The following is a 27,263-nucleotide window of genomic DNA, read 5'->3' on the forward strand; positions in this document are numbered from 1 at the left end:
TCAGGAGAAAAATGCTTCAAACTGTAAGAATATCTTCAGAGAAATAAGATAAAATATGTTATCCATAAAGAGGAGAAAAGGCTGCTATAAAAAAAAATCAAGGAACAAGAAAGAGCTCTGGGAAGTTAACTTATTTTTCGTAGAATAACTAGTAAAATTACATGAGTTTGAAGGTACAGTTGAGAAAATCTTCCAGATTATGTGGCAAAATGACAATACAATAAAAAAACGGTGTATGTGGAGAAAACTGAGGGACTCAGACGTTTAATCAAGGGGTTGCAATGTCTTATTAATAAACCGTCTAAACAGACATAGTGAAAACAGGGGAAGGAAATTATCAGAGAAACATTCAGAAAAATTTCCGGTACTAAATGACATAAATCTGCCTGTTGAATACACACAGTAATGAAAGACAAAAGGCTTCTTTCATAAAATATCACCATGAACTTTCAGAGATAAATAGAAGATCTTGAAGTTTATGACAGGTGGGAAGCCAGAAGGAGTATGAAGCAGGTCACAGACAAAAAATAATTAAAAATAATGCTATTGTATTTTTCAGTAGAAACAGTAAGTCAGTAGAAGAATGCCTTTAGATTATCAGGGTTTCAACTTAAAATGCTATACCCAGCCAAAATACCAGTCAAGTGTCAGAGAAAACAAAGGTATTTACAGACATTCAGTGTCTCAAAAAAGGTACCTCCACGTGTCTCAGGAGACTACTGAGGACTCTAGCTGAAGAAAGGAGTAAAACAGGAGAGAAAAGTAATGGAGGGGGCTTTCCTGGTGGCCCAGTGGTTGAGAGTCCGCCTGCCGATTCAGGGGACACGGGTTCATGCCCCGGTCCGGGAAGATCCCACATGCCGTGGAGCGACTGGGCCCGTGAGCCATGGCCGCTGAGCCTGCGCGTCCGGAGCTTGTGCTCCACATCGGGAGAGGCCACAACAGTGAGAGACCTGCATACCGCAAAAAAAAAAAAAAAAAAGTGATGGAGGAAACAGAGAAGCTACTCAGAAAAGAGGGGAAGGGGCATTTCAGGAGAACAATTTTTAGAGAAGATGAAAGAGGAACGATTCAGATTGCAGCGTTAAAGTGGAAGGCTCCAGGATGCAGGGGAAAAGATAGATGACTTGATATGTTTCAATATTTTATTTGAAAAAAGCTTTACTCATATAAACATGAAAATTTTTACATGGAGCAACTGGAAAAAAAAAATAAGAATCGGTATAGAGAAAGCTCTAGTAGAGAAAACAATGAAGCAATCATTAACATTAGAATAAAATACTATTCAAGAAGGAAAATGCAGTCCAAGCATATTATTTGGCTTTGCTCTGAAAAACAGAATTCTAACTGTGAAAACAGTGAACATTAAAATGGCGGAGGAGATAGATGGTTTGCTTATGAGACTTACATACTCATCTGGCACAAGTATAAACTGAAGAAGAAAGTCTAACATGGGTAAGTTAGGAAAGAAGAGCAAAAATGGGTCATGCAGAATTACAGAGGTAAATATACGAAAAACAAAAATTACTGAAATTGATTGTTTTGAAGCAGCTTAACTGAGACATGCATGGGTCAGAACAGAAAATCTATGCTTTTTGTTATATACATTTTCCTCTATTTGCATTATTTGATAAAAAGAAAAAGCAAAAATATGAGCCAATAACATAGTAATTATCCTTCTCCACATAAATAATATTAAACTATATTTTTAATATCAACAACAAAGAAAAGGCTCTCATATTTTAGTCAAAATATTTCCAGTTCTTCTGTGTGATAATAAGGAATAAGTGTGTAAGATGAAAATATTTATAATTGTGACTTTTTAAAGTTGTGATTTCATCTTTCAGAGAATATACTCCCAAACTGAGGTATAATTTATGGCAGCACGAGATTTGAAATCAGTGGAAACACTATATGATAGTTCTAGTAATGACTGAATTCATTCTAACAATGCAGTAGAAGTGGATTTTTTAAATTTAATACATTTTATAAAAACTAAGTTTCATGCTTAAAGTGAAAATGCTTAATTGTTCTCAAATAATGGCAAAGCATTTGGTATCTTGCCTTCTCATTTAAAAGGTTTTTAGGGCTTCCCTGGTGGCGCAGTGGTTGAGAGTCCGCCTGCCGATGCAGGGGACACGGGTTCGTGCCCCGGTCCCGGAAGATCCCGCATGCCGCGGAGCGGCTGGGCCCGCGAGCCATGGCCGCGGAGCCTGTGTGTCCGGAGCCTGTGCTCCGCAACGGGAGAGGCCACAGCAGTGAGAGGCCCGCGTACAGCCAAAAAAAAAAAAAAAAAAAAAAGGTTTTTATATTTATCACCTGAGAGAATGAACAATTTAAATAGAAATAACCATCACATAATGTTGTAGCTCTTGGAGAAGTAGCTTAATGTTTAAGTATCTGGTGGTGCTTTATTGTAGATACAGTAAATAAAACCCAATCCTTATCCTTGGAAGGTTTCTCAATAATACAGAGAACTTTTATGTACGTATGACCAATAAACAATCATTGATTAAGGACCCACTATGACCAGGATGAGGCTAGGTGCTGGGGAAGAATATTGGCTGTTAAAATACATGAAACATTTACTATAGGCTTTTTATCTCCCTCATGAGTTCTTTGAAATTTGTAAAACCACAATGTATAGAGCTATCTGGTTAACATTAAGTTCTATTTGGTTCTTAATAGAAAGCATGACATAAATATGTTCTCTGTCCAGGGATTTACCGATGGAGACCTATTAAAAATTCAGTTTGGAGGTGCAAACGTCTCTGGATTTCAGATAGTGGACTATGATGACTCCATGGTATCTAAGTTTATAGAAAGATGGTCAACACTGGAAGAAAAAGAATACCCTGGAGCACACACAACTACAATTAAGGTACATATCTATCAGGATCTACTTCTACCTCCATCACCATGTCTATCCCCGCCTCCACCTCCATCTCCATTTCCACCTCCACGTCCACCATCTTCACCTCCTCCTTCACCTCCATCTCCATCTTCACCTCCATCTCCCCTTCCCCTCCCCCTCCCCTCCTCCCCTCTCCCCTCCCCTCCTCCCCTCTCCCCTCCCCTCCCCCTCCCCTCCCCCTCCCCCTCCACCCTCATCTCTATCTCTATCTAACTGCTGGTGAGTAGCCTGTTCTTTGGGACGCCTTAGGAAGAAGACAAAAGTCTCAATTTGTTTTCATAATTAACAAAATAGATATAATGCTTTATGTAATCAAAGAAACTTTGAATGCTAAATGTCATGCACTGCTCTGTAATAAGCACTATCCAGACTCACATTCTATTCTCTGTATGTCTGGACACCTTGAGGTCTTCACTGGTTTATTCAGTGTACTTTATTGTGTATATACATACATGCATATATTTACCTCCAAATATGACATATTTCTGCTGTTGATAGGAAGGGGTTTCTTTTTCTTCTGTTCATCACCTGATTGAGAGCAGAGATAAGAGTAAAACCTGAGGGAGGAAGAGTGAGTGAGATGAGATCATGTTCACTTTTTGAGACTAGGTTTATGAAAAATAAAAGCTGCAGAATATTGTCAAATGTACAGTGATCTGTTTATCTGTGCTATCTGTGTATTATAATGTAGGTTGTGCAAGAGCCAGTCGGGGACAGTGTCATTTCAGTTGCTCTCATAGTTATGTTCATACATCCTGGAGAAGTTTTGTTGTTGTTGTTTTCTGCACAAATTGAAAAGAACAGATATGTTTGGCTTTAACTTTACATCTGACTGTGAGACTGGTGCTAGATAAGAATTAGAAACTTTAAAGTTTTCTACTTTGGGGTGTGTAAATGGATCCTATTAATTCAATGTCAAATTTAGGAAAGCATCCCATAGGATGTTAAAGCATAGCCCGGAGCTAATTTTTTCTCTAAAGTAGGTGACTTCTTGTTTGGTGACCTTGACTGAGATTCAGCACATAGACATTTATAAAGGGCTTGAGGGCGTGTGGGCATGCCACCATTTTACAGGGCTGCTTAGAAGGGTGGGGACCCCCATCCATGTCTGTCTCCTCCTGTGTTCAGCAGGGGTCTGACTGAGGCCCACATCCCCTGGGATTGCAGGCTTCCCTGCATCCAGATGTGCTGCCAGTGAAGTTCTCTGATGGAGCTTGCATGTGGCATTCACCCTCAGATGGGACTGATGTTCCTTTGAACACTCTGCTAGTCATAGTGTAGCCTCCCACTGCTGCTGGCTGTGAGAAGGATGAAAGCGGAAGGAGATGATTTTTTTCTCATGGAAGTCATATCATTATTAAAGTTCACATGCTGTGCCTCAAAGCGCAAGCAGATTTAGGGGATAAGAGATCTTTGGCAATGCATTCTGCTAACATTTTTGCTGAGACCTAGCACCAGAGTTCACTCTGTTGGTGACCTTTCTTTGCTCCCTTCTGGCTGTAACATTTCCCTCCAGAGCGGCTCCCTTTTGGCTTCTTCTGACAAGTTTCAGAAAGATCGTGATGGCCCTTCCTTGTGGGGCGTCGCAAAGAGCATAGGCTTAAAAGTTTAAAAACACAGCCTCGCTAATAGGTCTGTGTCTCTATTCCCTTCTTGTCCCTAGTTTCTTCAGAACTATTTTTTTGTTGTTGTTCCGTATATGTGTGTTAGCATACGGTATTCCGCATAGCACAGGGAGATCAGTTCGGTGCTTTGTGACCACCTAGAGGGGTGGGATAGGGAGGGTGGGAGGGAGACGCAAGAAGGAGGCGATATGGGGATATATGTATATGTATAGCTGATTCACTTTGTTATACAGCAGAAACTAACACACCATTGTAAGGCAATTATACTCCAATAAACATTAAAAACAAAACAAAACAAAACACAGCCTCTTCCATGTTCTGTGTATCCCTTGAGGTAGTATAAGGACCCTGCCCCAAGGCTGCACTGTTGTTTCCTGACTGCCCCTCCCTTGTCTCTGCATCTCCTCCCTTCCCTGATTAGTGGCTGTTTGAACCTGCCGGTTGGAACTCAGGGAAGGTCCTGGAGACCAGGTTAAAGGAATTCAGGCCCTGCACACACCCTGGTCCTTATCAGCAACCCCACCCTAGAACCATTGCTACAGAACTCTTCACCAAATCTTTCCGGGTTGGGACACACAGTTTTTCAGGGCACAAGCCTGCTGTGGCTCCCTTTGCCTGGCAAAGAAGTAAAGCTGTTCTTTTCTACTTCACACTCCACCCCCCAAAAAGTAAGCTCTCAGTCACTTTTTGACCCTCGGCCCAAAAATTGAACAACATTTACAAAGACTTACTTAGCACAGCTTTGGAAACAAAGGTGCCAGTAGGAGATATATCGTATATGGTCTTAGAAGCTTGATAAAAAGTACTGAAAATCTGTGTGGAGGATGTGCCTTTGGGTGGGAGTTCATCCTAACACAGAGGCATATCGCTCATGTACTAGACAGCCGGGAACTCAATATATTTTTAAAGAACGACTCTTGCCTTTGATAATCCAAAGTCTTATGCAGGATACAAACATGCCAGTAAGCAAATATAATAGAGAGTGATACATGTAAACTGTGGCAGCTCCTACACATGATTAGAACAGTACAGTAGAAGGCTTTCCAGATGTAGGACGCCTGAGCAGGGCTTTGCCCGTGAGCTATGCAACGGCATAACAGGTCCAGGGAACTCGGGAGGAGTGAGTTGTGAACAGGTGTAAAGAGTGATTCCAAGACAGGACTTTGATGGTTGTTTCTCTCATGATTGTTTCACGGGCAGAAGCAAGGAAGAAAAACTAGATAGGGAACAATATACCATTTCCTAATACAAACAAGCATACATCATCTGTCCAAGTGAAAATATCTCGAGTGCGGTTATCTCTTTTTACATTCTCTTTTGGGTCATTGACTGTATCAGGTATATTGCTAGATAATTTAAATTGTAAACTTATGCTATAGGCTAAAAGCCTGTAAAAATATAATTCATTACATCAAATCCTCTCCGTGGTTAGGCATTGGAAATTATATAATTTATATCAAGTTGTGAGACTATTAAATTAAGAATTATTTAAAACTTCTAGTCTTCCTTGAAAGTTAATGCACCTTCCACAGCTTCCTAATTAAAATCAATCTTATTCAATAAATACAAGTAAAACCTTATGTTTCAATATTTAACATATTTTAATAACCACTGAATATAAATTGCAAATGTTAAATTTCTTCATTCTTATATCCTGTACCAAAAATAACTCTAGAGATTTAAAATCTGACTCTCTTTCACTAATGTGCTAATTTGGGGCAGTATTCACTTATTCATTCATCAATTCATTATACATTTTACTGAGTTTTTACTCTGCAAGCGGTCACTATTCTAGGTGTCAGAGAAAAGACAAAGTTCCAGTCTTCAAGGGGTTGATTGTCTTCAGGCTAGAAACCAGCAATCACCTTGTATTAACTTTGGTGGAAGTTGTCTTACTGATGCGTTAATATCAACACATTCTCAACTTCTGACTTCCAGCCCTGCTCCCTCTTCATCCCCTGAAAAACTATTCCTACAACAACCCTTCCCTCTCAGTTGATGGCAACCCCATCTTTTCAGCTGTTCCTTCAGCCAAGGACCTGCAACTGTCCCGGAGCCCTCTCTTACCCGGTGGCCCACATCCAGTCTGTCAGGAAACACTACTCCTCTTCTGCACCCACCCTAAATCCAGCCCCCATGGCCCTGCTGCCGGGTTACTGCAATGATCTCCTAGACGAGGTTCCCTGCCTCCTTACTGACCCCTCTCTCTCCCATGCTTGTGGTCCTTTTAAAATGTAAGTTACATTATGTCCCTGCTGCTCTCCGGGCCCCCAACCCTGTGGCCATCCATACCACAGCAGTGCAAGCCAGACTCACCCCACTGGCCACGAAGCCCTGCATGCTCCACCTTCCTCTCTTGGACCCTCCCCTCACTCCCTCTGCTTCAGCTACGGTGGCCTTTCTGCCAGTTCTTTTTTTTTTTTTTTAATTTTTCTTTGACTATAGCTGATGTACAATGTTGTGTTAGTGTCAGGCGCACAGCAAAGTGACTCAGTTATACAGTTATATAGATCCACTCTTTTTTAAGTTCTTTTCCCATATAGGTCATTACAGAGTACTGAGGAGAGTTCCCTGTGCTCTACAGCAGGTTCTTACTAGTGATCTATTTTATATATAGTAGTGTGTATATATCAATCCCAATCTCCCAGTTTATCCCCCCCGTCACTGCCTGGTAACCATAAGTTTGTTTTCTATATCTGTGAATATATTTCTGTTTTATAAATAAGTTCATTTGTACCGTTTTTATATATTCCACATATAGGTGATATGATACGGTATTTGTCCTTCTCTTTCTGACTTACTTCACTTAGTATGATAATCTCTAGGTCCATGCATGTTGCTGCAAGTGGTATTATTTCATTCTTTTTTATGGCTGAGTAATATTCCATTGTATATATGTACCACATCTTCTTTATCCAGTCATCTGTCGGTGGGCACTTAGGTGGTTTCCATGTCTTCGCTGTTGTAAATAGAGCTGCTCTGGACATTGGGGTGCATGTATTATTCTGCCATTTTTTAAGCACGGGAGACACGTTCCCACTTCAGGGCCTTTGCACTGGCTCTGTCCTCTTCTGGACTCTTCTGCCCTTAGCATCTGCAAGGCTAAGCCTCCTGCCCTCTGTAGCTCTTTGTTCAGTTTCCATCTCCTTAACGACCCCAGAAGCAGCTTCTCTATTTAAACTTGCAAGCTCCCACCCATTAGGGTGTGTTCCATCCCCCTGCCCTGCTCCAGCTTTTTCATATTTTTCCCTTTAATAGCTCCTAGTGTACTGTATTTTTAATGAATGTATTCATTACCTTGTTAATTGTCTCCTCCATCTTGAAAGTGACATGTGGGCAGGGAAGTTTTGTTGGTGTTTGTTTGTTCACTGATTTTGTTCACTCCCAGTCTCCTAGAATAAGGCCTGGCACAGAGCAGCTATTTAGTAAAGGCTTTCTGAATGAACAGATAGAGGAAAGCAAAAGTTCTGTGGTAAAACCCTTAAGAGGCTCCTAACCCCAGTTCTAGACGTAAGAAAAGGCTTCCTTCTTTGAGGAAATCATATGGAATTTAAAACCTGAAGGAGAGGTAGGTATTAGGAGAAAGAAGGGACAATAACTTCCCATAGAGAAAATGAGAAATTAAAGTCTGGTGTGCAAGGAAAATATAAATATTTCTATAAGGCTGGAGGCTGAACAGAGGTGTTTGGGAGAAATTCTGAGAAATAATACTTATAAATATGCAGGCTCCAGATCTTGAGTGCCTTTTTGACCTACTAAGGAATGTTTAGTCTCATTCTGAGAGCAGCAAGGACCCCCTAGAGGAGAGCCATCACCACGGTTTTGAAACAGGAAGATTATGGGCTGCCCTGGCGACAAGAGAACTTGGTGGCAGGAAAGCTTTTAGGGCGATGCAGGAACAATGCAGACAACGGCTGTCAGTTGTCTGAATGGTGGTTGTGGTCTGAGGAGGGAGGGAATAAATTGATTTGTTGCCAGTTCTCTCCATTTCTTTAGAAATAATAATCACAAAAATCACAACCGTGCATTTATAATGTATTAATATAAATTCAGCTGAGAGGTATTTGTGGATGGAAAACAAGACTCAGAAAAGCAGTCTCCTTCCTTCCTTCTGTCTTCTTGGTCCCTCGTCTCATGCCAGGATTTGCACGGAAGGCACAGAACAGAGGTTTGCTGAAATGAAGAGGAATAAAGCGAAAACTAGGGCAACACTTTGAAAATATCGTCACAGAGAAAGAAGAAAATAAGTAATTATCATTGCTATAGGATGGGGTTCAAATTCCTGCCCTTAGCATCTGCTGTGTTTTTTTACTCAGCCGAGGCAGAAAAGTCCTGTTATTTTACAGGATGAAACAGAAAATTCTGTAGTAATCAGACCTGAACCATCGTGGTGCCTGGGTTTAAATGGGACAATTAAAGGGAGAATTTTACCTTCCTCAAAAAGATGTTGACAAAGAGGCAGATGATAGAGGTGATTTGCCCGTATCTCCAACCAAATTTACACATATTTCTATTTTGAGATGGATTTTCAGGGTTTTTGGGGTCTCAACAACCTGTAAGATGTAACCATCCATTCTACCTTGTCAAGTGGACAGTTTGAACCTTGTTTGACTTGTGTCTGCCGGGCCTACCAGTGTCAAGGAATTCACCCCTAACACAGGACTGACATTGTGTGCCACTTAAATAATAGCTTTCCTGCAAGAATCCCATTTTACTCAGGAAAAGACTTAAAGCAGCAATTCGAACTTTCTTAATTGCTATCCTAAGAGACTTATTAGACCTGTCTGGAAATAACATAATCTTTTTGAGTTCAGTAATTAGTGCTGTGCATTAAATAGTGCCCTGGTGGCTTCATAGAATTAATTCTGCTTCTCGAATGTTTTAACTGACCAAACCCACTGCTGGCACACTGTAGTCCCCTACACTGAACATTAAAATATTTTGACATGCAACAAAAAAGAGGCTTGACAAGTTTAGTCCGTTATGTTTTGTGGTTTAAAAAGTGTGTTTATGGGCTTCCCTGGTGGCGCAGTGATTGAGAGTCCGCCTGCCGATGCAGGGGACAAGGGTTCGTGCCCCGGTCCGGGAAGATCCCACATGCTGCGGAGCAGCTGGGCCCGTGAGCCATGGCCGCTGAGCCTGCGAGTCCAGAGCCTGTGCTCTGCAACGGGAGAGGCTACAACAGTGAGAGGCCCGCGTACGGCCAAAAAAAAAAAAAAAAAAAAATGTTTATGACTGAAATAAACCCATAAATTGAAAATTTGATATTGATATTACATATTTCATAAAAATTACTTGAAAAATAATTTATTAAGCCATTGCAATACATCTTACACCATGAAAAATAAAAATACATTACCACTGCTTGAATTATAATGCAGGATATCTGGGTTCATCTCAGGTCCACATTTTTTTGTCTGCAAAGGGAATAAATGTCCACGATCTCTGAGAATTCTCCCAAATCTCTAATACCATGATCATGTGATGTGCAAATTTAGGCATGCAAAAGCATATGCTAACATTTCTAATTTTTGCCAAATTTATGACCCTCAAGAGGCTCCTCTGTCTCTTAAAGATTGTAGTGACTCTCAGCAGGTCACCTCTGCTGAAATCAAACCTTAAATTACCCTGAAAAATATTGGTTTTGTTGTTCATAGACTACAAACAATAAGGAACTTTCACCTGTTAGAAGGTGCCTAAGAAGTGGGCAGCATCAGGGGGGAGGAACGTGTGCAACCACCAAAGTAAAATATCTGCCTCTAAGAAAAGCCTTTTCTTTTCTTAGGGTGGATCAAAACCAAACACTGTGTTGATTCGAGTATCTTTTATCTATCTTGATGAATCTGATTCGTTTTAGTTGAAAATTTGAATCCCTAAGTGAATCTAAAGTTTCAGAATGTAAAAGTCTTGGTCCTTAAGCAAGATTTTCGTCAGGGTCAATAGCCAATCTGGCTAATTTAGGCAAAGATATGCTGTTTTTAATATATTCTTTTTACATTCAAGAGTCTTTCTCCCCAATGTATTAAACATTATTTTTATTATTCATAGAGAATGATAAAAAAGGATGTTAATGGTGGTGTCCTGCCAGTGGAACTGTCTTTTCCCCCTTGGAAATGTGATACAGCTTGTGTGCTTACTAAAGATGTTGAGTTTTTATTAGCTTTCTAATTAAGACTTTATTTTTGTAGAGCAGGTTTAGGTTCACAGCAAAACGGGGCACAAAGTACAGACATTTCCCGTATATCCTCTTCTCCTACACTTGCACAGGCTCCTCCAATATCAACTCCACTCACAGAGTGATACATGTGTTAGAATTGATGAGCCTTCATCGACACGTCATAATTACCCATGGTCTACAGTTTACATTACTGTTCACTCTTGTTGTTGTACATTCTACGTGTTTGAGCAAATGGACAATAACGTGCTTTCGTTATTATAGTTTCAGACAGAGCATCTCCACTGTTCTAAAGGTGGCTCCACCTGTTCGTCTTTCCCTCCCCCCAGCCCCTGGCAACCATTGTCTCTGTAGTTTTTACTGTCTCCATAGTTTTGCCTTTTCCAGAAGGTCATATAGTTGGAATTATATAGTCTGTAGCCTTTTCTGATGGGCTTCTTTCACTTAGTTATATGCATTTAAAGTCCCTCCTTGTCTTTGCGTAGCTTGGTAACTTGCTCCTTTGTAGTGCTGATCTTATTCCATTGTCTGCATGTACCCCAAATTATTTATCCACTCATTTATTGAAGAATATCTTGGTTGCTTCCAAGTTTTGGCAATTGTGAATGAAGCTGCTATGAACCCCCATGTGGTGGTTTTTGAGTGGACATATGCTTTCAGCTCCTTTGGGTAAATGCCAAGGAGTGTGATTGCTGATCACAAGGTAAGAGTCTGTTTAGTTTTGTAAGAAACAACTTGTCTCCCAAAGTAGCCATATACCATTTTGTGTTTCCACCGACAATGAGTGAGAGTTCCTGTTCCTCCAGTGATGTTTAGTCTTACTGAAGATTTTGCAGTTTTATGCAGTGAAGCTACAAAGGTCACATGTTCAAAAGGCTTAGAGGAAATTAGCAATGACCTTATCACAGACAGGTCTTTTCCAGAGGTTAGACTTCAGTTGAATTTGAAATGGAGAGAAGTGAATAATTTTAAGTTTATAATGTATTTCATAATAATGTTTTTTTCTTTTCTATGGCTTTAGTTGATTATAGGCCATTGCCAAGAAGTTTAAAAAAAAAGACTTTCTAAAATTTTCTTATAAGTTTAGTTATTTTTCCTAGAGCTCATCATTTTTGACTATGTTGATAATTTTGTAATGGAGAAACTGAGAATTGTTATGTTGTGTAAGATTCTCTAGGGAGATATCATTCTGTTGATAATAATTTTAACTAAATAATTGATGCTATTTTTTAAATGATTATGTAAAATTTATCAGTGTATAAAACTTACAGCCCAAAGTATGTTACACAAATGCTATTTTTATGGAAAGTAATTGATGTTAAGGAAAAATTTTAAATGGTAATTCATTTGGGCAATGCTGACCAAACAAAGTTAAACAGGAATTGTTACTGCAGTATTTCTCAGGGCCTTTAATATGCCAACATGAGAACCATCTTCTGAACTTATTGGATCCGAGACTCTTGTAGATCAGGATGGCAGTTTTCAAAACGTTGTAAAAACAAGCTAGTTTTGAACGAGTTAGATCATAATAAAAGGAAAAAAGAAGGCAAACTTGCTGGTTAATAACTTGCATTTTTAGCATATTTTTCAACTCATCCGGCTTCTCCTTTCCTGTAACTTTATTCATTTGATGTGGAATTTGCCAAATAAGGGGACCAACAGTTCCAGTGTGCCTGGGACTCCAGACTTTCTGATCCAAAACTTGGACAGGCCCAGGCAAACCAGGAAGGTCAGTCACCCTCATTACTTCAAATTCCTCCACCTTTGTCACATATTTTTGTGACCCTGAGAAAAATATAACTTGTAACTTGCAATCTTCATCTATAAAATTGGAATAAAAATATTTGTTGCATAGAGGCTTTTGTTTCTTTCTTTCTTTCTTTCTTTTTAAAGGACTTACTAGGAAATTATCAAACTCAGGTTTGGCTTGTAGAGAACTAGGTCAACATGAATTCTTCCTTTCTCCCTCACCTTCCTTTCCAACACTACAATGATGTAGAGCAGACATTGTTCTCCTTATTTCATTGATAAGAAACTTCAGACACTGATGCTTTAGTTAACTTGCTCAAGGCAACAGAGCTGTAAATGGTAAAATCAGGACTTGAGGCAGCCCTGATAGAAATCAGAAGGTGCTGTATTCCATGCTTTCTAAACTATACTCAGTTCAATTTCAAGTATCAATGAATATTTGGAAAGTGGCCATTCATAGGAAATTTTGTAACACTTTCATAATGCTAAAGCCTAGTACTTCCTTTTTGAATGGTATATTTTTTTTCTATCTTCACACCGTGCAGGTAACATGTTTCAGAATAGGTGCTATCATTATGAAGATCCATAAAATTTTATATTATAGCCTATTCATCCTCTTTGAATATTCATTAAATTTGAAATGTATATAGAACTCCTTTTCATCTCCTCTTTTTCTTTTTTTTTTTTTTTTTTGGCTGTAAGACTACCCTTTCAGGTATCAGTGATTATAGTAATGCATTATTGAATAATATCTGATGACTACTGGGCATAACAAAAATGTTTAAAACGCATATTTTATTTTTGAATAAAATGCATATTGTATTTTATTTTTGAAAAATAAGTTTCAATAAAGATACATTTGAAATGGAATAAAAAGCACATTTGGAAAATGGACCATAAAAACGTTTTCCCAGATTTCTTCTTCAAGTGTGGATAGGAGTGATTGTGATATAGCAACACAGAACATAATGATCCCCACTGAGATATAAATTTCCAACTCAGCTGGGGGATTTCACAGAACACAAACATCAGGGCAGAGATGATGCATTTGTTTTCGAAGAAGGAGATCTTACATCGCCATCACGTTCCCTTCAAATGAATTTACATCTAGTTTAGTGAATGGTAGAATAAAACTGAAATATTTAACTGTCCAATCAAAAACGTGATATATTTGTTGAGAAAAATAAATGAGCCACATATGTAGAACATAAACAAGAAGGAGGTACGGATACAGAAGCTGTTGATTTTCTCTCAGCCCCGAATTGTGTCTATGATTGTGACTTTTAATTCACAGTGATAATAGGCTTGAGACTTGATTAGATTTGAACATTTGAAAAAGGTTAGAAAGATTTTTCTTCTTAGTGAGCTCATGCCCTGAGTCATAATGATAACACACTGCGTGGACTTAAATACTTTTAGTTCATTCAGCCTCATCTTATTTTTTAATGTAGTTCACCAACATTTATAGACCTCTGAAATATTTAGCAGATGGCTTTATAGATTTCTCATAGTAATGTGAGCAGGGTAACTGAAGGAAGAGTCTGCCTTTTAACTATGATCATTACTCTCAAATACAAACTGCAGTACAGGTTTCTGTTTCTGATTCAGTGACCTAAACTTCATTATAAGAATTAAATTAGCAGTGGATGGATTGTTGTATAAGAAAACAAACTAATTGTTTTTTATTCCTCTAGGAGAATAGAGGCAGTTATATAAGTGAGGCAGGAAAAAGCTGATGTGATATCTCTATTTCTCCAAGAAGTCTTTTCCTAAGTAGATATGACTTAAAACAATGCTTTTGATATAATACAGTTTTTTAAAAAAGGTACATGGTTATTGTAGAATACTTGGAAAAGAAATATCATGTATGTTTCCTCCCTGTTATTCTAACCATTTTGTTTATTTTTCTTTCCTTTTTTTGTTGAAGGGATATAAGCATTGTTTATTACTCTCACTTTTTGTTGAAAAAACTTTAGTTGTAATACTGTTTTTCACTTATTTTATAACTAACAGTATTTGTATTGTAACAAATTGTTATTAGTAGAACTTTTTAATGGCTACATAATACTTCCACAAGGCAGAAAGCATAGTGTATTATTTTTTTAAGAATTTTTTTTGATGTGGACCATTTTTAAAGTCTTTACTGAACTTGTTACAATATCGCTTTTGTTTAATGGTTTGGTTTTTTGGCTGTGAATCATGTGGAATATTAGCTCCTCGACCAGGGATTGAACCCACACCTCCTGCACTGGAAGGAGAAGTCTTAACCACTCGACTGCCAGGGAAGTCCCAGAAAGCATGGTTTTTAAACGTTCCTTTACTCTTGGAAATCTAGGTTCCTTCTAATTTTTGCATATTACAAATGATACTGAAATGAATATCTTGTGTGAAAATTATCTGTATTTGAGAATATTTTCTCAGGATAAGTTCCTAGTAATTGAAAATTACATTTTCAATCAAAGAATATAAGTTGCCTAAATGGATATGCAACAGTATATTTTGCTAATATCTTGCATGTACAGTTTGAAGGAAGAGGTTGCAGATTTTGGAAAATATAGTGATGGGTTTTATTTAGATCCATCTAGTAGAGGTGTTTCCAGGAAACTTAACTGCAGCCATCCAGGAGATAATCTAGATTTGTCAAGAAGGACTCACGAATAGGCCTGCAGTGACATTGCTTAAGAAAATTTAGCAGTAAATGTGAATATCTTATCACAGTTAACATCATCAATCACCGTTCTGTGGGCTCGAAATCATTTTCTTTTTCTTCTTTCTTCTTACCAAATTTCCCATCAAATTTGATTCATTCATGGGATAAAATGAAACTGATTCCACTAAACTATTTCATGCAAAGATTAAGTGATAACTTCACATTACCATTTTTAGCATTAAAAACTCAGAACAATTTCTGGATGTGAGGAGAGGATAATTCATACCACATAAATTACTTTCTCATTTGCTTTATTGTACCATCTCTCATATTAAAAATAAACAACACAGGCATCTGTCCACCACTGGACCGATTTATAACACTCTAATGATATATTGCAATTATCTGTTTATGTATCTTTTCACTGAACTGGGAGGAAATGTGAGTCCCATAAAGATAGAATCAGTATCAAGATTCTGGCCTTCCTTCCTTCCTTCCGTCCTTCCTTCCTTCCTCCCTTCCTTCCTTCCTCTTTCGTTCCTTCCTATTAATTCTCTTCAGTGTGCCCAACTGTGCCCTGGGCTCTGAGAATTCAGTGGTGACATAAGTTTTCTGTTTCCCTACAGTAACTGTTCTGGTGGGGAGGAGAGATGAAGTAGACAAAGAATGCGTGAAGAAGATACTCAGATGCTGGTAGAGACTATGAAGGGAATAAACAAGGTCCCATGAAGGAGAGTGACTGGGTGGGCTGGGCAGGAAGGACACTGATGAGGAAGTCACGTTCGAGTGTATGGATGCAATTTAAAGCCATGGACTGAATGAGATCACTTAGAGAGAGCAAGGAGGGTGATGTGAAATGGAAAATTTAGAAATTCTGTCTTAACAAATGTTCTTGTGAAGGAAACAGAAAAAGATGGTGGAAATTGGAAGGAGATATGGACCTAAAAAGCAGTTATTATATCTATCGATATCTATCTATCTAATCTATTATCTGTCTATCATCATCATCCACCTATCTATCAAATCTACCTACCTAACCTATTGTTTTCTTCTTTTACTTGTGGTAGGAGATACTGGAGCAGTAGAATTGCTAATAGAGATGATCCAATAGAGAAAAAAGGCTGATGCGGGATATTGAGAGTATAAGTGCAGAAAAAATGTCCTCAGGGGCATGAGGGGCAGGGTCAGTGTGAGGCTGGAGTGGCTGCCCTGAAGAAGGGGAGTGGCCATCTCGAGTGATGCCAGCTCAGGAGGGAGACGGAGGGAAGGTGGAGCTTGGTAGTTTTTGGTGGAAAGGTCAGCTGGTTCTGTCTGTTGGCTTCTATATTCTTGGCGACCGGGAAGGCAGGGGAGTCAGCAGGAGAGAAAGAGAAGTGTATAGATGTGTATAGAGAAGATAAAAAGAAGGTATAGAATAGTCACTTTTGAAAGTGGAAGAACCAAGTTACTGAAGAAAGAGGAGGATTATTTGGAAATGTCAAGGTCCTGTATTGGATTTGTGGTCAAAAATTTTAGAGTGTCACAAAATCAGTATGATATGGCATTTTCCCCCCAGCTTCACTGTACTTTTGTTACCTAAAGACTGAAAAACACTGAATAACAGAAATTTCCTCAGCAGTAATTAAAGCTTTTATGTTACAATGTGATTTATAATTATTGACAGCAGCATCAAACGTAGATAAATGACAGTATATACACATGCCATAATAATACCTATCCAGCCCCTGACCATGCTTAGTACACATGTATTGATAGTAGTTTTTTTCTGCTTGGCCCCAGGCTCCTAAAATAATCCTGCTGCCCCACTGGGATCTGAATACCATAAGCTTGTAACCAGTATTATCATAGATTATTGAAGCCTCAGGGGACCTAGAAATCATGAAGTTTGGTTGTTCTTCTAATTGAGTATCATAATCACCTAGGAGAGTTGAAAAACAAACACTCAAAAGATCACTGCAGACCTATATGAACATCACTAGGGTGGAGTTAGAGATTAAGGATCCCCAAAATGATCAGTATTCTTTCCATATTGCCAGGTGAATCTCTCATTAGACAGTGGAGAAATATTGATTTGTTAATTTCATAATTTCCTATATCACCATGTCAGGCCATAACGTGATGCTCTAATGAGAAACTAGTTAGATAAACAAAAACAAAAGTGAAAACATCAACACAATTATTATGAAAAGTCTCACCTGAAATAGATGAGAAGTTAATATAATTGAAAATGTTTAGAATCAAAGGGACAGACCATAGTTCCAATATTCCATACTACTCCTCTTACATTCTTAGGTTTCTAGAGATAGAAATTGTGCCTAAATTCTTGGACCCTGATATGGTATGTATGGTGGGCAACTGGAATCTTGATTGCCAGTGTACAGTGAGCCTCTGAATTTTCTCCCATTCTTATGAAATGTGTGTGGTACTTTTCAGTATACTTCTGCTCTGACCTATGACGCCGTTCAAGTGATGACCGAAGCTTTTCGAAACCTACGGAAGCAGAGAATTGAAATCTCCCGAAGGGGGAATGCAGGAGACTGTCTGGCAAACCCAGCTGTGCCCTGGGGACAAGGGGTAGAAATAGAAAGGGCCCTCAAACAGGTCAGTCACTGAAAATGATTGTAATGTGACTTAACGTTGGCCACTATTTTTTCCTGCTGAATTAGTCATTTTTGTTTTATCCCTTCTGTTTTATAAAGAGGGAATATTATTTCCTAACTACACAAAGGTAGGTTGAAGAGCAGAAACCTAATAAGTGTCGTTTTCTTGACTTGCATCCCGGGAGAGTCATCTGGCCAACCACTCTGTATCTGGTGGAAGTGAATTTATAATTGTGCTCCTTTCCCATTTCCTCATTAGGTGCAGGTTGAAGGTCTCTCAGGAAATATCAAGTTTGACCAGAATGGAAAAAGAATAAATTATACAATTAACATCATGGAGCTCAAAACGAATGGGCCACGGAAGGTAAATCATTAGTGAATTGAAGGCATTCTCTCTGTGTGAGGAGGTGAGTTAGTGAACCCATCACCTCATCTTCCAGAATCCTGGAGACATATTCACATAGCTGGATTCAACAACTTCCAGAAACACAGATTTTTAAATATGTTTGCTAAATAAACTCTATTTATTTCTGGTAAGTAACCCTGAAATGTAATTTTAAGATATAATAAATAAAACTATAATACTTTTTTTTTAAGACAGAGGTAGAAAAAGAGTTTAATGAGAAGAAAAAGAACTGTTGCTGAAAGATTATGGTTTGGGAGACCAAACATAGATGGTGCAATTGTGAATGTAACTGTTCAAGTCAACATTTTTTTTTCCTTCTGTTATGGCTGAAATGCCATTGTTTGGATTTTATTTATGTTTCTGTATGATCACTCCCACGCAAATTACCCTTGGAGACTATGAAAAGTGAACATGAAGAGACAAGCCGTTTCTAAGAATTGTTTTTGTTTGTTTATTTTTATAGTCTCTTTCTATTGCTATTAGATTCACATGCATAAAAGGTACATCTCTGTTTAGAACAAGCCTAGTTAGTGTAGGTGTAATTTCAGATTCAAACATGGGTTTGAAAATAACTCAGTGCTTTGCCAGTAGGAAGGTCATATGTCCAGGTGCCCGCCTTCTGTACCCTTTTGCAGATCGGGTACTGGAGCGAAGTCGACAAAATGGTTGTTACTCTCACCGAACTCCCTTCTGGAAATGATACTTCTGGGCTTGAGAATAAGACTGTGGTCGTCACTACAATTTTGGTAATTCGCTACATATGCCTCTGTTTTACATTATTTTTCTTAAGAAAAATATCTGTCAACTAGAATCGCTGCTTATATTTAGGAGAATAACTGATACGGTGATGCTTTTGAATGTTTTAGTCATTCGCTGCATGCTTATTCTGTCAGAAGGACTCACAAACAAGAGCTACAGCACTCAGAATACGTCTTATCCTCTTCAGGACTGAACTTCGGCTTCACAGATAATTGGTAACCTGGTGCTCACACGGGTGAACACCTAGGGAAAGCCTGGAAGAGCCTTCCTTGTGTTCCTCCCGTGTTTTATCTTTCCACTCCCACACGATTCTGGGTCCATTCTGTCCTTACATTTGTTACATGGTTTAATAATGTTGTCAACTTCTCTATATTCGTGTGGAAAGGTGAACTCCTGAAAGACAAGGGTGATCTCCCTTCTTTTTAACTCCGAGTCTCAACACAGTAGTTGGCACATAGCTAGTGCTAAGTGAATGTATATTGTCTGGATGAGACAAAATTGAACTGGATCTTGAATGTCGAGGCTTTGGATAGATGGATGGCAGATGTCGATTATGACAAGAAGCTGTTGGGGAAATGAAATGGAGGAAATACGTGATTTTGTAGCAAAACAGTCTGATTTTGTTTTACTAAGTTGTGATGTAGTGAATTTGTGAGACTCATTATGGTAACAATATTGAGAAGAAAACATAGGTTAATAAGGGATTTGGATAAGAACACTGGTTAGCACTTGGAAAAGTCCTAATAAATGTAAGCTAGACCTTTGAGGATTTTTGCCTGAATCATGCCACTGAGAGGAGGTGTCACACTGAACCCCAAATATCCTCAGTGCCACTTTCCAGAGGAGAAAATTTGGGGGCTGGTGTTGAGTCATGTTTTCATGCTTCCTTTTTATGGTGTTCACAGTGGGGGGGGGGTGCTACTCCCTAGCTATCCATGTAGCATAATTCTAGGAGATTCTATCTCAAAGAGGAAGTGAGCTTCAAGTCTGAGAGGGTAGATTCCATACATCACTATGGCAACGACTCTTTGAGTCTGGGCATCACTGGTCATGGACCTGATTTCCACAAGAACCTTATCCTTGAACCCGTAGTGACACAGGGTTTTGGGTGAATGCTGGTTCTTTGGAGTCAGGGTAGCCCTAACTTAGAATAAGAGAGTGGTGGATCCAGAGTTGACTAAAACAGATGTTAAACCACATTATTCCTCTCTAAATACTAGGATTACAAACACTACAAGGGGACATACTAACAGTTTGTGCTTTTGAGTCTCTTGTTTACTTTGGTATGGCCAGGTGCCAGCCATGTGCATGAAATATAATGAAAAATAGATGAGGACCTTTGATCAGAAGCATCATGCTTAATTTTTTCCCAGTCGTATTTTCCACTATCTGTATTCTACAACATCTCTGGCTTACAGGTAATAATTAAACCAGAAGATTTTAGTGGATGAGAGTAGATCAGTAACACAGTTGTTTTGATCAACTAGAACACTTTCTTTCCATATAGGAATCTCCATATGTTATGATGAAGAAAAATCATGAAATGCTTGAAGGCAATGAGCGCTACGAGGGCTACTGTGTTGACTTGGCTGCAGAAATAGCCAAGCATTGTGGGTTCAAGTACAAGTTGACCATTGTTGGGGATGGCAAGTATGGGGCCAGGGATGCAGACACGAAAATTTGGAATGGGATGGTTGGAGAACTTGTATATGGGGTAAGTACTGCGCTTCTCAAAGATAAGGTCATTACATTTGAACTCTTGTTGAGAGAATGCTTGCCTTCCATAAAAAGTACCAATGTCTGAGATTGTGGGTTTCCCACATTACTCTAGGAATGCTGTTTTATTTCCTTGTGCACATTTGAAGATGAAGGATGAAGTCAGAAGCAAATATGCAGATGGAGACAGGCATTTCACCTGTCTTGAAGCCTATGGGCCATATGCATTGTTCAGAGATTGCCAAGGCATAGAGGCAGATGTAGTTATCATAATCAAGCCAGAAGGGTGTACTCTGTATTTATAAGCAGGAGTGATATTTGGGGAACAAATTGCTTTTCTTCTGTTAAGTATTTACTGGGATTCCACCAGGGAAATAATTATTCCCATTTTCCTGATTTCCTTTCCTTCCGTTTGATCAAATAATGTAACCACAATTCCTCTCTGACCGTGACTCCTGGTTCTATTACTTTCCTTTGTTTCCCTTACAGAAAGCTGATATTGCAATTGCTCCATTAACCATCACCCTTGTGAGAGAGGAGGTGATCGATTTCTCAAAGCCCTTTATGAGCCTCGGGATATCAATCATGATCAAGAAGCCTCAGAAGTCCAAACCAGGAGTGTTTTCATTTCTTGATCCTTTAGCCTATGAGATCTGGATGTGCATTGTTTTTGCCTACATAGGGGTCAGTGTAGTTTTATTCCTGGTCAGCAGATTTAGCCCCTACGAGTGGCACACTGAGGAGTTTGAAGATGGAAGAGAAACACAAAGTAGTGAATCAACTAATGAATTTGGGATTTTTAATAGTCTCTGGTTTTCCTTGGGTGCCTTTATGCAGCAAGGATGCGATATTTCGCCAAGGTTGGTTACTCACCTGCTTCAACTTTGTGCATTTTAAGTCTCGAGTGGACATTCATGGTGTTTATGAATTCACTGTAAAGAAGTTAGCAGCTGCCGACTACCTGTCCAAACAGTGTAAGACTCGTAAGGACAGACTCTTACCATCGGCGTAAGCCTGTGAAATATTTGAGCAATATTCTTTGAATGTTGATCCTGTATTTCCCTGGTGAGATTATACACACCATGGAGAGGCTATAAAATGCATAAGGTTCCTATGATTCCATGCCTTCTTGGAGGGGTACCGTGTTTTTGCTGCATATTCTCATTTTACAGTCATCTGTGTGTTGATCCACAGGCCTGTATATGGGAAAATGGGCAGCATTACTTACTAACTACAAAAGCAACAAAACTTCATTTGCACACATCTCATCTCTCTCTTTTTTCTTTCCCACCATTATTAGCTCATGGAAATGACATGAGAGAGATATTTATAAAATTTGTGGTTTTTTTTTTTTAAAGGTTAGGTTGTTGGGTTAAAAAGAATGTATGATAATATATTTTCCAAGTATCTAGAAATATATAGGTGGGTAATAATAATGGCTGATTGTTACAAACGCTTGTGCCATATTGAATCGTAATACACACACAGGATGGAATAAATTCCTACATCCCTATTCTCATTATGATATTTTAATTCCTGCCCTAGAATGCCTAAATATAATGAATATATCACAAAACACACATTGCCTTTATTCATGTCACATACATGATTAAGAATGATAGCCATGTCTGGTTCTTCAGAGGAGTAAATCATACTTTTCCTAATGTGATTGCTTTCACATTTAAAGCCTATACGATTATCGATCTACCAGCACATTTTAATTTGGGCTCAATTACCCTCCTTTGATTCTATGGGTATCTTAATAACTAACAGAGGCAATAGCTTCTTAAATACTATTTCATTATTGTTAGTTTTTGAGCACTTTGGGGATAAGAAGTGATTAATTTCAAACAACTATATGTGGAGCTCAAAATTTTGTATCTTCCGTGATCTATTTTGTATACTCCACCCATCAAGATAAAGGGAATATATCATGTATGCAGAAATTATCAATTACTTACTTCTCAGATAGCAGGGCACATTCTTATGAATTTTATGGATCTGAACAATCTTAATTCCATCAAGTTCCCTGTGGCTTCTCTATGGAACTGCACTAAATTAGAACTATATCAATGGTACTTGCATTGTATATATAGAGATATATAATTTTAATGTATAGCATATAATAATTATTATTACATACTATATATATATATATATATATATATATATATATATATATATATATATATATAATAATGACCTCTGACAAAACATATAAGATTCAGAGTTTCATCTCTATAGTTGATCTGATTGAACTTAAAGACATAAAGAGAAGTTTCTAATGATGAAGGAGGAAAATACTAACCAGATTGGAATCTCAGAGAACATTGTGGCTCATAAATAACAATGAAGTGATTCATCTTTGGTAAGAAGGCTCCTGAAGTATGATGTAACCAGAGTCCTGAGATATCAGGCAGTTATCCTAAGGTTCCACAAACTATGCTCTGCCTTTTGAATAAGCAGGAGAAGCATGTGAAGGTTCATTAGGACACAGGACATATTGACCTGGGTTCCCATCGATGGACCCAGGTTTGTTTGCCCCGCTCCTCATGCATCAGGGCTCTAAAGGTAATTGTTTTGGCATCCAGTGCTTGTCTAGGATCAGAAAACATATTGACACATAGGAGCTGGGGCATAAGGGACATTTAATCTGTGTTTTTCCAGAGTCCACCATGACATAGTGACATTCTAATTTTCAACAAGCCTGCTTCCTAAAATATTATCTTTTTTCTTCACTTATGATTTCATTCATGAGTCATGACTCACTAAACTTTCACATGTAATCATTTTTAATTCCTGGTAAGATATATCAATTTTAGATAACATATTTTTCCTTGTTTTCATTTTTTTGGCCACAGAATATATATGAATAGATATATATGTATATATATAAGCAAAATCCACTTTATTAAAATTTTCAAGCATATGTATCTTTCACTTTATGGTATATGTGCATTTACCAATTGAACTTACTACCTAATATTGGCAAATTCAAGGATTTTTTTAAATGAACCAAACTATCATTTTTTAGAATGCAATGATGGTAACTCTAGATTAGGAAAGAATAGAGCAGCCTAGTACCTAAAAAAACTTAATAATAATGTATGAAATCCACAGATCACTTTAGAGATGCTCTTTATATATTTTAAATGATATTTATCAACTTTTTCCAAGTAAAATATGATATGGAACTCTAGCATTTATATGAGTAGAACACATTTAAATTTTAATATAGAATGGTTTATTGAAGTGAATTGGTCATTGCCTGAAATTAAGTTTAGAATATGTTAACTATAGTTTTGTGATGACTAGGACCACAGAATTATGAGAGCAAACTGTTGTAAAGTTGACTCTTATTCTCCGGTTTTCTTCTCCCCCCCCCCAATATCCTTAAAGGATTCAATGATTTAAAAATTGCATTCTTAAAATAATTATTTAATAGAGATTAAAAAGAAATGGAAGAATATGTGCATTTATTTGCTCCGTTAGTGCAGATACTGAGAGATGAAAGTTTTATTTTTAATTAGAAAACATTTTTGGGGCTTCCCTGGTGGCACAGTGGTTGAGAGTCCGCCTGCCGATGCAGGGGACATGGGTTCGTGCCCCGGTCCGGGAGGATCCCACATGCCACGGAGTGGCTGGGCCCGTGAGCCATGGCCGCTGAGCCTGCACGTCCGGAGCCTGTGCCCCGCAACAGGAGAGGCCACAGTGGTGAGAGGCCCGCGTACCGCAAAAAAAAAAAAAGAAAAACATTTTTGTCTGTCACCATGAAACATAATATTGAATTTGCTCCTCTGAATAAAATTTCTCAGGAACTCATTCAGAATCATAATTGATCCTTTGAAAACACTTACAAGTAAATAATAAATTGCTCAATAATTTTCTGTTTTGAATGATGCACAAGTTGAATAAATTTAGGGGGTTATCTCACACACTCTAAATAAACAGGCATATTTAATTAAATTTACAACTAGAACAGAATGACTTATAAAAATGATTCTCAAATATATTACAAATAAACCTGAAAGGTATAGTATCAAAAGCAATTACCATGCAATCAGTTTTGTTTTAGGGACTGTGAGTAGTCAGATACGGAATCTACCCTCTTCAGTATAGGGTACATGTCATATAATTATACCTTCCACTGTGATGGAATAAATAGTGAACATTTTGAGAGTGGCTGTGTCTACATGGGGTTTTTCCAAAATCAAAATGTATTTAATATCCTTTTCAGAATATAAGTGAGACTTGTTTAACTTTTTTCCATTCTATCGTATTTGTTTCATTCTTTGCAACTCTTAGAGACTGGTAAAGGCTCTTCATTATATTATTTTTTTCATTGCTTGCGTGCTCTCTCTCTTTTTCTCTTTTATTTTAGCTGCAGATGTTTTTGTCTAAAAAATCTTTACTTTTAGCTTCACCCCTTTTCTTGACTGCTTGAGTAGTTTATTCTACAAATACGACCTAATTGATGTAGTATCTATGTTTCATCAAACATATTTCTTGTTATTAATTGTCAGGAGGTTTAGTTTAGGTCATAAATTTGCACATTTTCATGATTTAAATTTTTAGAAGTGTTACCTCTTCACTGTAGAAGGTTTAATTTTTAGGCATAACAGAGTTATTAACAAAAAAGAAAAAGTTATTATATTGTCGTGTTAATACTACTCAAATACCATTATATGTAGAACCCCACCAAATCTTACCAAATAATACCCTATATATCTCTTTCTGTATCTACATGTCTACATTTATCTACCTAGGGTTTATCTACCAATAAATTACTAGGAATCAATTAAGCTTTTGAAAAGTATTTTAAGTAAGAATTTATGGTCACAGAAATAGTTATTATATTTCAGACTAGGAATTTATATCTTGGCAAACTTTTACATGTCTAATTTGTTCTCCTTGAGTTTTCTTTTTTTTCTTAAGCAGGAGGCACAAAGGAGCAGGGTCATAGCTGTCCATGCCCTGAAGCATCAGATTTTTATTCATTAAGAATAATATTTTGTGTCATACTTTGTCTGTAGTATCACTATTTTCCATTTTTATCTTGTACTGTATCTAAAACCTACGTTTCTGCACACACAAAAACAATACCTAATGAAATTTTGGACCTTTTTTGAGGGTTTTGGAACTTCATTGGCTGGATTAAAAGGAGGGCTTCTTCGGTGTTTAAAGCCACATCTGTGGTACATACTCTTTTATTTTTGATATTTGATTTTGTTTGTCAAAATTGTTCTGAGTTTCGCTGTTGATCTTAGATTCTATTGTTTGTTTACTTATGTCCTGAGTGGATAAAGTAGTATGAGCACTGGATAGATTATTTGCACATTTCTTGAAATTGATTGTTAGGATATTTCATACCCTAAACTATTTGGCCATGATAACTATGAAAGAATCTCAGGAATCTGAAGTTCTGCCTCTGGCTGCCTCATCAAATCTAGCAAATCTGTACTCCTTGCCCAGAAGGTTTAATAATTTCAAGTATCATCAACTAGCAGATATATTGAAAAGTATAAAGTTAAATATTCCCCTATAAATCGATATTTGCATAATACTGCTAACTTGTTTTCTTACGAGGTCATTCATTTCGCTTTACAAATCCATTTCGTACTTGTTATCAGATCCCTGTCTGGGCGCATTGTTGGAGGAGTTTGGTGGTTCTTTACCCTGATCATAATCTCTTCCTACACGGCTAACTTAGCTGCCTTCCTGACCGTAGAGAGGATGGTGTCTCCCATTGAAAGTGCGGAGGATCTTTCTAAGCAAACAGAAATTGCTTATGGAACATTAGACTCTGGTTCCACTAAGGAATTTTTCAGGGTAAGAGATTCTGCTTTGTAACTTCTGATTTTGTTCTTGCAATTAAACTTTGTGCCCCCTTGCCCCTCCTCCCATGGTCTACACAAAGGTACTGTGTGCAAGTAACTTCCATCCCTGTCTCTAATTCTATTTCTGTTTTTTTTTTAATTTTTATTTTATATTGGACTATAGCTGATGTACAATGTTGTGTTGCTTTCCGTTGTACAGCAAAGTGATTCAGTTATACATATACATATAATCTATTCTTTTTCAAATTCTTTTCCCATTTAGCTTATTACAGAATATTGAGTAGAGTTCCCTGTGCTATACAGTAGGTCTTTGTTGGTTGTCTATTTTATAAATAGTAGAGAGTAGAGTGTATGTTAATCCCAACCTCCTAATATATCCCACCCCCCGCCCTTTCCCCTTTGATAACCATAAGTTTGTTTTCTATGTCTGTTTTTAACCTTGACTCTACCTCGCTCCCTCCCCTACCCCTATACTTAGCACTATCTCTATCCTTTTGTTTGATTCCTGACTCCTTCGGAGAAAAACACTTTGTTGCAAAGAAATCTAGTTTTTTTAAAAAATTGGTTGTCTTTTCGGAACAAAATTGAAGCAAAGTATAGTTAAATTTAAGTGATTATTTTTAAAAGAAAAGGATGTTGTATTTTATGTTAAAGCATGACTTCCATCTATCTTACATAATTTACAGTTGAAAACTCACTTTCCAATCTGTTATGTTAATTCTAAGTCAGGAAACAGATTGTGTTCATATCTGGAAATTCCAAACTTTCTGTTAAACCCTCCAAGCAAAGGCTAACAAAGGCCTTCAACTTCTCGACTTTTAAAATGGGAATC

The 27,263-nt window shown here is 37.8% G+C and overlaps 1 protein-coding gene across 2 annotated transcripts in view; it reads left to right on the forward strand.

Annotated features, from left to right (window-relative positions):
* Positions 1-27,263, forward strand: part of GRIA2 (glutamate ionotropic receptor AMPA type subunit 2) — a gene marked incomplete at both ends in the record, with an annotated part of 148,318 nt that overhangs the window by 100,134 nt on the left and 20,921 nt on the right. For both annotated transcript variants that reach the window (XM_081242003.1, XM_081242002.1), the window contains 7 exons: positions 2,720-2,881; positions 17,547-17,714; positions 17,973-18,077; positions 18,755-18,865; positions 20,386-20,592; positions 21,084-21,454; positions 26,225-26,423. In XM_081242003.1, coding sequence (XP_081098129.1) covers positions 2,720-2,881; positions 17,547-17,714; positions 17,973-18,077; positions 18,755-18,865; positions 20,386-20,592; positions 21,084-21,454; positions 26,225-26,423 — 1,323 coding nt within the window. The remainder of the gene's footprint in view (positions 1-2,719; positions 2,882-17,546; positions 17,715-17,972; positions 18,078-18,754; positions 18,866-20,385; positions 20,593-21,083; positions 21,455-26,224; positions 26,424-27,263) is intronic.

The sequence above is a fragment of the Mesoplodon bidens genome (genome assembly GCF_964165515.1).
Source record: "Mesoplodon bidens genome assembly, chromosome: 1".
Lineage (NCBI taxonomy): Eukaryota > Metazoa > Chordata > Mammalia > Artiodactyla > Ziphiidae > Mesoplodon > Mesoplodon bidens.